Here is a 14,598-nt window from a genome sequence, read left to right as displayed (position 1 = left end):
CCCTTTCCTGTTTCAGCATGGCAATGCACCCATGCACAAAGTGACGTCCATAAAGATATGGTTTATCGAGATCAGTGTAGAAGAACTTGACTGGCCTGCACAGAGCCCTGACCTCAACCCCATTGAATACCTTTGGGATGAAATGGAACATCGACTGCAAGCCAGGCGTAATCGCCCAACATCAGTGCCCGACCTCATTAATGCTCTTGTGGCTGAATGGAAGCATGTCCCAACAGCAATGTTCCAACATGTAGTGGAACGCCTTTCCCAGAAGAGTGGAGGCTTTTATAGTAGCAAATGGGGGACCAACTCTATATTAATGCCCATGATTTTGAATTAGATTTTGAACGAGCAGTTGTCCACATACTTTTGGTCATGTAGTGTATATGGTTATTATCAGAGACAGTCAAAATCAGCTGAGAGGTGTGTGTGTGTGTGTGTTACATACCTCAGCAGCTGCATGTAGGCTCAGTTTTTCTGAAATTATATTTAAATGGTTTAGGCCTTTATATTAAGACTGGGCGCTGTGTTTATTTGTATTTCTTAAAGTAGCATCTGTATGAGACTCTATGGAGATAGCAATGGTCGTTTCTTGAGTTTGTAGCATGAGTGTCCACCCTTTTAAATTAGACTGTTTGTGTGAGTGCGTCATATACAACACAAAGGGCTACATTTTTCTAACAGAAACATCACTTGTATTTATTTTTTAATAGTAGGTGTTAGATGTTTTGTTTTTGACTATGGTCAAATAAAATCTGTTGTGCACAATAATTGGCCTTTTTGTCTCTTCAGTCAGTGTTTTTTCATACGCTGCTTATATTATGTCAAATGTCTCAATGCATCGGTTGTGGCACAGAACACTCACCAGTGACGCTACACGACTTCGCATGAGCGTGACAATGTCGCCACCGTGTGGAAAAACAAGTGTCATATTGAAACGTGTGTATATATTGGTAAATAAGCTCAGCAAAAAAATAAATGTCCTCTCACTGTCAACTGCGTTTATTTTCAGCAAACTTAACATGTGTAAATATTTGTATGAACATAAGATTCAACAACTGAGACATAAACTGAACAAGTCCCACAGACATGTGACTAACAGAAATTGAATAATGTGCCCCTGAACAAAGGGGGGGGGGGGGGGGGGGGGGGGGGTAAAAAATCAAAAGTAACAGTCAGTATCCGGTGTGGCCACCAGCTGCATTAAGTTCTGCAGTGCATCTCCTCCTCATGGACAGCACCAGATTTTCCAGTGCTGTGAGATGTTATCCCACTCTTCCACCAAGGTACCTGCAAGTTCCCAGAAATGTCTGGGGGGAATGGCCCTAGCCCTCACCCTCCGATCCAACAGGTCCCAGACATGCTCAATGGAATTGAGATCTGGGCTCTTCGCTGGCCATGGCAGAACACTGACATTCCTGTCTTGCAGGAAATCACGCTCAGAACGAGCAGTATGGCTGGTGGCATTGTCATGCTGGAGGGTCATGTCAGGATGAGCCTGCAGGAAGGGTACCACATGAGGGAGGAGGATGTCTTCCCTGTAACGCACACGTTGAGATTGCCTGCAATGACAACAAGCTCAGTCCGATGATGCTGTGACACACCGCCCCAGACCATGACAGACCCTCCACCTGCAAATCGATCCCGCTCCAGAGTACAGGCCTCGGTGTAATGCTAATTTCTTCGACAATAAACGCGAACCCGACCATCACCCCTGGTAAGACAAAACCGCGACTCGTCAGTGAAGAGCACTTTTTGCCAGTCCTGTCAGGTCCAGCGACAGTGGGTTTGTGCCCATAGGCGACGTCGTTGCCGGGGATGTCTGATGAGGACCTGCCTTACAACAGGTCTTCAAGCCCTCAGTCCAGCCTCTCTCAGCCTATTGCGGACAGTCTGAGCACTGATGGAGGGATTGTACGTTCCTGGTGTAACTCGGGCAGTTGTTGTTGCCATCCTGTATCTGTCCCGCAGATGTGATGTTCGGATGTACCGATTCTGTTGTTACATGTGGTCTGCCACTGCGAGGATTCTCAGCTGTCCATCCTGTCTCCCTGTAGCGCTGTCTTAGGCGTCTCATAGTACGGACATTGCAATTTATTGCCCTGACCACATCTGCAGTCCTCATGCCTCCTTGCAGCATGCCCAGGGCACGTTCACGCAGATGAGCAGGGACCCTAGCCATCTTTCTTTTGCTGTTTTTAAGTCAATAGAAAGGCCTCTTTAGTGTGCTAAGTTTTCATAACTGTGACCTTAATTGCCTACCGTCTGTAAGCTGTTACTGTCTTAATGTCCGTTCCACAGGTTAATTGTTTATGGTTCATTGAACAAGCATGGGAAACAGTGTTTAAACCCTTTACAATGAAGATCTGTGAAGTTATTTGGATTTTTACAAATTATCTTTGAAAGACCAGTCCAGAAGTCCAGAAAAAGTTTACATATGGGGCATTTATGACAAGTTAAAATAAACGTTATTTGTTATTTGTTTAAAAAGTTATTTGCATAGAGCTTTCTATTGGTTAATTCTGATACTTTCCAAGTGGGAAATTATCTTTCTACAACAAATGTTCAAGTCAGAGTTTCTGAGTTACGAGTTGTCTTGAAAGCAGCAATAGGCCAGGGCTTATAGTGCAAATATTTCCCAAGGTCAAATGGGATTGATTAAACTTGATTTAGAAACCAAACAATTCTAAATAATTCGGTAGATGATGGACAAATCTATTAACACATTCTACCTTCATCTGCCAAATGTCAGCATCTGTGTAGATTCTAATTTTGCATGTTCAATGTAAAAAAGAAACCACAGTAATGAAGTTCAAAGCAAATAATACACTTGCTATTGCGCCGACACCCCTAGAGGGCGTAGTTTTGTAGTTTTATCATGTCTTACCTCTATGTGTCAAAGTGATCACCCCAGCCGGAATACACTTGTGTCCCCATGCGACTAGTTCATTCATAATACATCCTCCTATCAGGCTGCACAGGTGTCTGTTTTCTCATTAACTCAATTGAATGTGGGGGCAGACAAAAATAAAACGTACTGTCTTAATAAAACACAATTTTACACCACTTCTGGATGTTGTGTACAGCAAGAGCAACCCATAATAGTCTAAACCCTGTCTAAACCGGTTATACTAACCTATAAGGACCATTTTTTTTAGATCAAACCAAGATCATTTTGCTATTTGATTCTGAATTTTAAGGGCCCTTGAAGTATCCACAAAAATATATGTAAAAAATGTTTTGATGAAATTTGGCCTTATGCTATTATCCCATACAAACACATTGAATAACAGATTCACTACATTGAACAACAAAAAACAAAGGAAGTTTGTTCTGAAGTGTCCGTCATATATCTGAGAGGTATAAGAAAGATCAGGAAACATTGGTTATTTTTTTGACATATGTATTATTTAAAAAAAACATTTTTTGTTGTTTTTTCGTGTTTTTTTTTACTTTTTCGTGATAGCCAATTGGTAGATACAGTCTTATCCCATTGCTGTAACTCCCCTACGGACTCAGGAGAGGCGAAGGTCGACAGCCATGTGTCCTTCAAAACACAACCTTGCCAAGCTGCACTGCTTATTGACACACTGCTCGCTTAACTTGGAAGCCAGCTGCACCAATGTGTCGGAGGAAACACTGTCCAACTGGCGACCGGTGTCAGCTTGTAGGTGCCCGGCCCGCTACAAAGAGTCACTAAGGCAAGATGGGACAAGGACACCCCTGCCGGCCAAACCATCCCCTCACCCGGATGATACTGGGCCAATTGTGTGCCGCCGCATGGGTCTCCTGGTCACAGCCGGCTGGGACACAGCCTGGGATCGAACCCAGGGCTGTAGTGACGCCTCAAGCTGCACCACTCGGGAGGCTTGACATATGTATTTAAGAGATATCTGTTTTTTGTATTGGAGGCATCTCAATCCACTGTTACCGCCGATGTCTGCATTTGTGGTAAAAGGTGACAGAGCTAGAGCTGTGGATCGGTCTTCTCACAAAATAATATGTAGCGTCCAGCCGGGTCGGCCTAGAAACTTTAAGACCCCTCTCACGAACACAATGCTGTTCTCCATTTTGCTACTACAACCCCCACAAGCGTCTTGGAACTCGTCTGAAGTTGGTAAAGCCAATCTGCCAACTTCTGTCTGTAGAGTTCAAATAGTTCGGGCTACACACAAAGTTAAGACTCTCAACAACATGTACATGTCGATTTTGCTCCTCTAGGATGCCCACAGGCCTCACAAGACCAGTCTAAAGGTCAGTTGAAAAAATGAATTGAAATACAGTATATATGGAGAAAATATCAACAGAAATAGTTAGATGCTAACTGATTTGTGTATCAAGGTGGATTAGTATACAAGAAAAAAAAGGATAGTCACTTATGGCAGAGAATTAGTATTTAAAAAAAACAGTAATCGATAGAGATCTCCTTTTTAAACTGTCTTTGCTATTCCAGAACTACCAGCTGTTGTCCCAAAGGTAGCTAGCTATCAGTCGATCAGGACATACATACTGAACAACAATATAAACGCAACATACAACTTTTTTTATTTTACTGAGATAAAGTTCATATAAGGAAATCAGTCAATTAAAATAGATTAATTAGGCCATAATCTATGGATTTCACATGACTGGGCAGGGAAGCAGCCATGGGTGGGCCTGGGAGAGTTTAGGCCCAGCCATTTGGAAGCCAGGCCCACCCACTAGGGAGCCAGGCCCAGCCAATCAGAATGAGTTTTTCTCCACAGAAGGGCCTTATTACAGACAGAAATACTCCTCAGTTTCATCAGCTGTCTGAGTGGCTGGTCTCAGCCGATCCAGCAAGTGAAGAAGCCGGATGTGGAGGTCCTGTGCCGGCGTGGTTACACGTGGTCTGTGGTTATGTGGCCGGTTGGACGTACTGCCAAATTCTCTAAAATGACTTTGGAGGCGCCTTATGGTAGAGAAATTAACATTACATTCTCTGACAACAGCATTCCTGCAGTCAGCATGCCAATTGTACACTCCCTCAAATATTGAGACATCTGTGGCATTGTGTTGTGTGACAAAACTGGACATTTTAGAGTGGCCTTTTATTGTCCCCAGCACAAAGTGCACCTGTGTAACAATCATGCTGCTTAATCAGCTTCTTGATATTCCACACCTGTCAGGTGTGGAATAAGCTTAGAAATAAGCTTTTTGTGCATATGGAACATTTCTGGGATCTTTTATTTCAGCTCATGAAACATGGGACAAACATTTTACAAGTTTATATTTTTGTTCAGTATAGATACTTGTGTTATATTGGATGTAGCATTAAAAATACCATCCCAATAGCCTTTTAGTTTCTGGCACAACCAGAACATACACTTATTGTATAAAATATCAGGAACACCTTCATACTGTAATATTGAGTTGCAGGGATGCTGGCCCATGTTGACTCCAATGCATCCCACAGTTCTGTCAAGTTGACTGGATGTTATTTGGCTGGTTGACCATTTTTGATACACAACACCCAGGAAACTGTTGAGCGTGAAAAACCCAGCAGCAGTGCGGCTCACGACGCACTCATACAGGTGTGCATGGCACCTACTACCATACCCCATTCCAAGGCACTTCAATCTTTTGTCTTGTCCATTCACCCTCTGAATGGCACACATACACAATCCATGTCTCAATTGTCTCAAGGCTTACAAATCCTTCTTAAAGCTGTCTCCCCCCCTTCATGTACACTGATTGAAGTGGATTTAACAAGTGATATCAATAAAGGATTATTGATTTACTCTGGATTCAACTGGTTAGTCTATCTATGGCATGGGAAGAGCAGGTGTTCCTAACGTTTTGTGCACTCCGTGCATGTGCATGAGTTGCAGTGTTATGTTGGCATTGTTCACATTTGGGGTCATCTTGGGAGTAGGTGGCCATACAGGATTTTGATTCTATGATTGCCCATGTTACAGGTGTGACGAATGCCCTTAATTACTTCGCATGCTTTTATTTTTTGTTTTGTATTTTAAAATGAGAAATTGAGGAATGGGCGGGGTTTAATACTTTGTGGCTGTGGTAACTAGTGACAACCAGTTCCTCCTTCGCATCAGTTTTCATCCTTCCCCCTGTTTCCAGTGTAATGTGAAAGGGACGCCTAGTGTTTATCTCGCTCTCTCTGGTCTGGACCCTCCCCCGCACTCATCGGCGGTAGGTGTATATATGGGGAGAGCAGGATAGTGTTATTCGTTTCCGCGGTCCCTTGTTTATCCGGCTGCACACCGCAATCTGCAGCGGAGCTGAGGATGAGCGACCAGGGAAAGGGTTCGGCATCCACTCCTACAGGGGCCCTAGCGCCGGGGTCGGATACGTACAAAGGCTGGCTTTTTAAATGGACTAACTATTTGAAAGGGTATCAACGCCGATGGTTCGTCCTCAGCAATGGCCTTCTGTCGTATTACAGGTAAACATGCTGACACTAGTAGCTGAGCTAATTACAGTGTAATTACAGTATCAGCATGTGTAATAATATTACAATATATTTGTATAAGCCATAATTACAGGCTAACTACATGGTCTGGTATTGCAACTGCAAGTGTTAAACGAACACGAATGATGATGACAGCTACAATGCAGAGACAGCTGTGCCAACTTCTTGACATCAATTGATGTTGAAACAGTTCAGTGGGCAGTGGGCGCTATTCTCACAGATAGCTAGCTAGGTAATACATTACATTATGCCAAGCCCTTTAAGCTAAGCAATGAAATCACTATTTTAAAAAACATGTTATGTGTAATTTAGAATGTTCAAATCATGTACCTACTGTACAAAATGACAGAATGCAAGTGGCTCAGCTGGCATGAGCTAGCTGTCACTGAAGCTAGCTAGAAATTGCTACCTCTAACCAGGTTTTGCATATAATGCTACACAGTAAAACCGTAAGAGTTAATTCAATTCCTATGGAGTTGAAGTTCTCCTATGGAGTTCTCCCACACCCATTTTGTGTTAATATTATTCTGGTCATATGGTGTTGATATTTTAAAAATGTTATACAACACTAAATATTTAACTCTCAGAGAGTTGCTTGAATTAAACTCCAATTGCCGTTTTACTATTTTCAGTGTTGTTTTTAACCAACTCTCTTGCCATTTTACACTTTTCTGTGTTGTTTTTAACCAACTCTCTTGCCATTTTACACTTTTCTGTGTTGTTTTTAACCAACTCTTGCCATTTTACACTTTTCTGTGTTGTTTTTAACCAAGCTAAATCCCAGTAGAGTCAATTAAACCCACATTTTTTTAACACAGTGATTTCAACCATCGTTGATTTACCGTGTAGCTAGGTATACGTGTCCAGTCTTTGTTGATACTGGAACTCAGTCTAATAGGAATAAATGATCCTGCATTCAGTTTAATGTTGGGCTAGCAAAATAATGAAATAATGATTTGGCCAGCTAGCTTGCTACTGTTAGCACAAATATAATTGGTTAGCAAGCTAGCTAGCTCACTAACTAGTCTCCCTGTCACCACAGATCTTCTCTGCCACCCAAATTATTTTGTTAGCTACGTATAATACACACCCAAATGATTGCATTTTGAATTGAACAGAAATGCACTCCACTGTATGTTGTCCCTGGGAGCAAACAAACATTGACCTGTAGAATGCAAGCATCCTCTCTCCACACAGTAAACAGGTGCCACCTGTGTGCTGCTTATACTAATAACACCTGTGGCTCAGGTGCTTCTTGAATCGGAATCACGTTTCCTCTGGGGGCTGGGCAGCCTTCTGAACAGGAGGACAGAGGGTAACAATGGAGGATGAGGGTGGGGGAGTTACATGTAACAACTGTTGTTCACCCAACCCAATTGTACTGTGCTTAATTATTTGGTTCATAACAGAAAGTGGGAATATTCCTCTGAGGTCCTCCAAATGAGGTCCATCCAGAAACATCAGAGTTTAAAAATGTGACATAATTTTGTTTGCTTGAGAAAAGGAGTGTAATTGGCTCCTAAAACCAGCATTGGGTTTTTTATGCCTCTCAGTTTATGGCGTTCATGCTAGCAGGATTTTGTAAAGGGCAGAGACAGCTCATGTGCTATATACAGTATATATATATATATATAAAAATGTGTCACTTCAACCTACAATTACTTAAAGTCTCAAAATGTTTGTTTTGACCTCACTGGAGGAAACAAGTACCTCTCCCATCAGACCAAAATGTAGGCTAACTACCAGTAGTAGGCCCAGTGTCTGAAGGAGTCAGAGGTGATGGGGCCTGGTGGACACCAAACACATCTTATACCATTCTATAACATGCATATGACCACACCTTCACACACAAAGAGCCCTGTTGTCCTTTTACCAGTGAGTGAGGGGTTAGTGGAAACTGAGACAAGGGAGCCAAAGTCCCACTCCTGTTTGTGCTGATGGTGAAAGGAAAGATCTCTGTCCCCTCAGTCTTCCCTCTATTAATAGTCATTATGTTGGAAGGTGACTGCTGTCTGATGTAACGGTAGCCTGTCGACATCTGAGCACAGAGGCAGTGGAGCGCACAGGTTCCCACAAAAGAAAGCCCGAGTAATGCCCCCCTCGTCTCCTCTCTGCCAGGCAGAGCTCTCTGTGTGTATCTGGCTGGAGGCTTTGTTTGTGCCTGCCTGCATGTGTAGAAGCTGTCTGTCTGCCTGTCTGAATTTTAAAGGGGTTCTACATTAAAGCAGTAGCCCCTAACATGCCAATTATGTGTCTTCTCCATATCTGGAGGTTCTTACCGTACCTTTGATGTCTCCCACTCTGATGTACCACCATGATTTGCAAAGCATCATTGGCTCAGCAGCACTGAGGTGGAGGCATTGCATGCATCACTATGTCTAGGCTCACTCCCACTTCCTTCATCCCATCCCCCCTTTCTCATTATTCTAGAGTCAAAGAGGGGAAACAATGTTCTGTGTCAGTGCTCCAGTAGGTTGCAGCTGTGTCACCCTGTTTTAGAGAGATGTAACAGACATAATGCTCTATGTGGCTGCGGTCAATTTGTACCATTGAAACATGCAGTGTTCCATTCATGGATACTTCATCTGCTCTGAGCAGCAGTCAGTTCCTTTTTTCTTGTTTGTGTAATGTTTTCATGGTATTACTGTGTCAGACATGCATACTGTGTAGGCCTAGAAGTATGACTGTAGTATGACTATGCAGCATTGATTACATGACAAGTTGTAGATGGACGCACGTTTAAGCCAGAATGACTCACTTCACAGGCATCACAACGTGCACTGATCAGTTGTTGTAGCCTATGCAATCGATTTTGTTGCCCTTTTCAAAAGCAGGGATGACTAGTTATCCCTAAAGGGTGAGTTGATATACACTTGACCAATGTCACTCGCTAATTTGACCCCAATGATGTTCAATGATCCCCGTTTCCCAGCCTAGTTGTGCCAAAGTCAGGGCTTGGTCGAAAAAAGCTGGTAGTGGCTGTGAAAGGCCAGTAGTGGACTATAATCTCTGGTCACATGACACACTCAGCATTTTGAGACAGTTAAAATGTAATGGGGGTTTATAGAGATGCAACGTTTCACTTGCTCCATTGACTCGTCTTTGGTCTGACACGGCATATCTGCTCAGGCTGCAGCCTCTCTTTTCGTCCACGTCAGCCTCCTTCCCCCACCATCTCCTGGTGTTCGACTCACCATGCGGGTAGTGTAAATCACTGAGGTAAACAAGCACCATTATCTCACGGCAATGTGTGACATGGCCTCTTCCCTCCTCTTCTCCACCTATTTCATTTTTCATTTCTTAATTGACTTTTCCTCCCGGCTTTAACACGCTCGGTCACAGCTTACTCACCTCGGAGAGGAAATCCGACTGAATGATTTAGTAAAGATTACAAGACATTAGTCTGGAGCCCTGCTATCACTGCCTTCCCCAGACAGAGGCAGGTTCTGGGCTAGAGATGATGGAGAAGCTGTGATCTAACCACATTAATGTGCTCCTCCTTGGGCTCAGCACCAGGTCACTGAGTGTGTGTGTTTGTGTGTGTGTGTGACAGAAAATGCACAATATGAAACACTTGGAGGTATTTAATATCCTCAGCTTCATTCTTTCAGCAGGTCATGTCATACTGAACATGCCTTGGTTTGCTTGTCTCCTGTTTTCATTAGGCCTACTCTCTCCCTCCTTGGTCACTACATGTCCCTGAGTGTTTTCCTCCTATCTCTACTTGTATCATGTGCTGTGTTCCCTTTTAACCATGCTGTATATTTCTCACTAGCTTTACTCCTGTGTGTGTCTATCTGTCAAATATATCTCCTGTGTGTCTGTCTCTGTCAAATGTATCTCCTGTGTGTCTGTCTCTGTCAAATATATCTCCTGTGTGTCTGTCTCTGTCAAATATATCTCCTGTGTGTCTGTCTCTATATTATATATCCTGTGTGTCTGTCTCTGTCAAATATTTATCCTGTGTGTCTGTCTCTGTCAAATATATCTCCTGTGTGTCTGTCTCTGTCAAATATTTATCCTGTGTGTCTGTCTCTGTCAAATATATCTCCTGTGTGTCTGTCTCTGTCAAATATATCTCCTGTGTGTCTGTCTCTATATTATATATATCCTGTGTATCCTGTGTGTCTGTCTCTATATTATATATATCCTGTGTATCCTGTGTGTCTGTCTCTATATTATAGATATCCTGTGTGTCTGTCTCTATATTATATATATCCTGTGTGTCTGTCTCTATATTACAGTGGGGCAAAAAGTATTTAGTCAGCCACCAATTGTGGAAGTTCTCCCACTTAAAAATATGAGAGAGGCCTGTAATTTTCAAAGTAGGTAAACTTCAACTATGACAGACAAAATGAGAGAAAAAAATCCAGAAAATCACATTGTAGGATTTTTTATGAATTTATTTGCAAATTATGGTGGAAAATAAGTATTTGGTCAATAACAACAGTTTCTCAATACTTTGTTATATACCCTTTGTTGGCAATGACAGAGGTCAAACATTATCTGTAAGTCTTCACAAGGTTTTCACACACTGTTGCTGGTATTTTGGCCCATTCGCCTCCATGCAGATCTCCTCTAGAGCAGTGATGTTTTGGGGCTGTTGCTGGGCAACACAGACTTTCAACTCCCTCCAAAGATTTTCTATGGGGTTGAGATCTGGAGACAGGCTAGCCCACTCCAGGACGTTGAAATGCTCCTTACGAAGCCACTCCTTCGTTGCCCGGGCGGTGTGTTTTGGGATCATTGTCATGCTGAAAGACCCAGCCACGTTTCATCTTCAATGCCCTTGCTGATGGAAGGAGGTTTTCACTCAAAATCTCACGATACATGGAATGAATGGGGCCATGTATCGTGAGATTTTGAGTCGTCCTGGTCCCTTTGCAGAAAAACAGCCCCAAGGGATGATGTTTCCACCCCCATGCTTCACAGTAGGTATGGTGTTCTTTGGATGCAACTCAACATTCTTTGTCCTCCAAACATGACGAGTTGAGTTTTTACCAAAAAGTTATATTTTGGTTTCATCTGACCATATGACATTCTCCCAATCTTCTTCTGGATCATCCAAATGCTCTCTAGCAAACTTCAGACGGGCCTGGACATGTACTGGCTTAAGCAGGGGGACACGTCTGGCACTGCAGGATTTGAGTCCCTGGCGGCGTAGTGTGTTACTGATGGTAGGCTTTGTTACTTTGGTCCCAGCTCTCTGCAGGTCATTCACTAGGTCCCCCCGTACAGTTCTGGGATTTTTGCTCACCGTTCTTGTGATCATTTTGACCCCACGGGGTGAGATCTTGCGTGGAGTCTCAGATCGAGGGAGAATATCAGTGGTCTTGAATGTCTTCCATTTCCTAATAATTGCTCCCAGTTGATTTCTTCAAACCAAGCTGCTTACCAACCTATTGCAGAGTCAGTCTTCCCAGCCTGGTGCAGGTCTACAATTTTGTTTCTGGTGTCCTTTGACAGCTCTTTGGTCTTGGCCATAGTGGAGTTTGGAGTGTGACTGTTTGAGGTTGTGGCAGGTGTCTTTTATACTGATAACAAGTTCAAACAGGTGCCATTAAAACAGGTATCGAGTGGAGGACAGAGGAGCCTCTTAAGGAAGAAGTTACAGGTCTGTGAGAGCCAGAAATCTTGCTTGTTTGTAGGTGACCAAATACTTATTTTCCTCCATAATTTGTAAATAAATTAATTAAAAATCCTACAATGTGATTTTCTTGATTTTGTTTTCTCATTTTGTCTGTCATAGTTGAAGTGTACCTATGATGAAAATGACAGGCCTCTCATCTTTTTAAGTGGGAGAACTTGCACAATTGGTGGCTGACTAAATACTTTTTTCCCCCACTGTATATATATCCTGTGTGTCTGTCTCTATGTTATATATATCCTGTGTATCCTGTGTGTCTGCTAATGCCTGTGGCAGCCAGTCTCTCTAGTGTGTTGAGACACTGTTTTGTTTCATTACACGCCCCAGATCGGTGGATCTGTGTTTTGTCAGGATGTGTGGTGCTCAGGGGAATGACAGGTAAAATCCCCTTAATGCTTAACCAGCACAGCACTACACAACACAACATACAGCACCTGCTGGCCCTCGCACTCCCTCTCTATCTCTATCTTCCTGCTCTCTTTACTGTACCTCCCTCTCTATCTCTCACTCTCTCTTCCTGCTCTCTTTACGGTACCTCCCTCTCTATCTCTCACTCTCTCTTCCTGCTCTCTTTACGGTACCTCCCTCTCTATCTCTCACTCTCTCTTCCTGCTCTCTTTACGGTACCCCCCTCTCTATCTCTCACTCTCTCTTCCCGCTCTCTTTACTGTACCTCCCACATAAGAAATATCTCAGTGACTTTCAATGTGGCACCGTCATAGGATTCCAACAAGTCAGTTCGCCAAATGTCTGCCCTGCTAGAGCTACCCCGGTCAACTGTAAGTGTTGTTATTGTGACGTGGAAACGTCTAGGAGCAACAACAACTTAGCAGCGAAGTGATAGACCACACAAGCTCATAGAACGGAGCCGCTGAGCGCTGAAGCGCGGAGTAATGTCAGCACAACTGTTCGTCGGGAGCTTCATGAAATGGTTTTCCATGGTTGAGCAGCCGCACAAGTCTAAGATCATCATGTGTAATGCCAAGCGTTGGCTGGAGTGGTGTAAAGCTTGCCGCTTTTGGACTCTGGAGCAGTGGAAATGTGTTCTCTGGAGTGATGAATCACGCTTCACCATTTCACTAGTCCGACGGACAAATCTGGGTTTGGTGGATGCCAGGAGAACACTACCTGCCCGAATGCATAGTACTAGCTGTAAAGTTTGGTGGAGGAGGAATAGTGGTCTGGGGCTGTTTTTCATGGTTCAGGCTAGGCCCATTAGTTCCAGTGAAGGAAATCTTAACGCTACAGCATACAATGACATTCTAGACAATTCTTTGCTTCAAATTTTGTGGCAACAGTTTGGGGAAGGCCTTTTCCTGTTTTAGCCTGACATTGCCTCCATGCACAAAGCGAGGCCCATACAAAAATGGTTTGTCGAGATCGGTGTGGAAGAACTTGACTGTCCTGCACAGAGCCCTGACCTCAACCCCATTGAACACCTTCGGGATGAATTGGAACGCCAACTGCGAGCCAAGCCTAATCTTGTGGCTGAATGGAAGCAAGACCCCACAGCAATGTTCCAACATCTAGTGGAAAGCCTTCCCAGAAGAGTGGAGGCTGTTATAGCAGCAAAAGGGGGACCAACTCCATATTAATGTCCATGGAAAGAGATGTTTGATGAGCAGGTGTCCACATACTTTTGGTCATGTTGTGTATGATGGCCATGCATCGAATTTGCAAAAAATTCCTTGCTTTTTTGTTGTAAGCTAATTTGCTTGTGTGGCTGCCAGCCAAATAGCGAAATGTAAGTGTTAGTTGTCAGGGGTCTTTATATCAACATTGTTGTGTTTTGAATGATGTATTTCTAATAACTTTTCAGGCTTTTTCTGGTATGTGTTTTCTAAGACCCCTTTTCCATCTGTTTGATCAGAAATCAAAGCACTTGCTTATTCCACATTTTTAGGCTGGAAAATAGTTTTTTATATGCCTTAATCTCAAAAAAATATAGACCCTTAGCTTTCATTTGACACCAGATTTGACATGTTCCTATGGACTTCAAATGTTGGTGCTCATGGGTCCTTTTACATGGAAATGACCGTTCTCTCTCTTACTCTCTTGCTCCCCCATCTCTTTCTGACCTGATCTCTCTCTTTCTCAGTTTCTGCTGTGCCTTGACTCTGTAATTCCTGGGCCGTTGCATGGCCTTGCCTCCCCACAGGGCAGAGAGATCAGCATGGATCTTGACTTGCTCATCAGCAGACTCACAGTGGTGTGACCCAGTTATAGCTGGAGCTCTGGGCCGCTGGTGCTCGCTGTAGGCTGGGCTGTTGACAAACACTTCTCTTCCTGTGGCTTTGCATGACTGTGTCCCTATCCAGCCTAAAATGGAGCCAGGGAAACGTTTCCCCAAAGTGCTTGTTTAGGATGAGCTTTACCTTTTAATCTCGGAGCCCAGAATTAAATCCTGCGTGTACGCTGGCCATACTCATGGCTGGGGTAAACATTCATGAGAGACTAGCTTTACGTAGGCCAAAGTTGAACCAGTTGGAGCAGTGATACT

The 14,598-nt window shown here is 43.4% G+C and overlaps 1 protein-coding gene across 4 annotated transcripts in view; it reads left to right on the top strand.

Moving 5' to 3' along the window:
• The first annotated feature begins 6,086 nt into the window (after positions 1–6,086).
• LOC110525719 (oxysterol-binding protein 2) overlaps positions 6,087–14,598 on the top strand; it is a 76,944-nt gene continuing 68,432 nt past the window's right edge. Inside the window, exon 1 of one of the 4 annotated variants that reach the window (XM_036979855.1) lies at positions 6,087–6,424. In XM_036979855.1, the coding sequence (XP_036835750.1) occupies positions 6,267–6,424 (158 nt within the window). In that variant the 5' untranslated portion in view covers positions 6,087–6,266. The remainder of the gene's footprint in view (positions 6,425–14,598) is intronic. The other 3 variants (XM_036979854.1, XM_036979857.1, XM_036979856.1) reach the window with 3 other exon arrangements.

Source organism: Oncorhynchus mykiss, chromosome 6 (assembly GCF_013265735.2).
Source record: "Oncorhynchus mykiss isolate Arlee chromosome 6, USDA_OmykA_1.1, whole genome shotgun sequence".
Classification (NCBI taxonomy): Eukaryota; Metazoa; Chordata; class Actinopteri; order Salmoniformes; family Salmonidae; genus Oncorhynchus; species Oncorhynchus mykiss.
The sequence above is the reverse complement of the archived record's forward strand: the minus strand, read 5'-3'. Positions and strand labels throughout refer to the sequence as shown.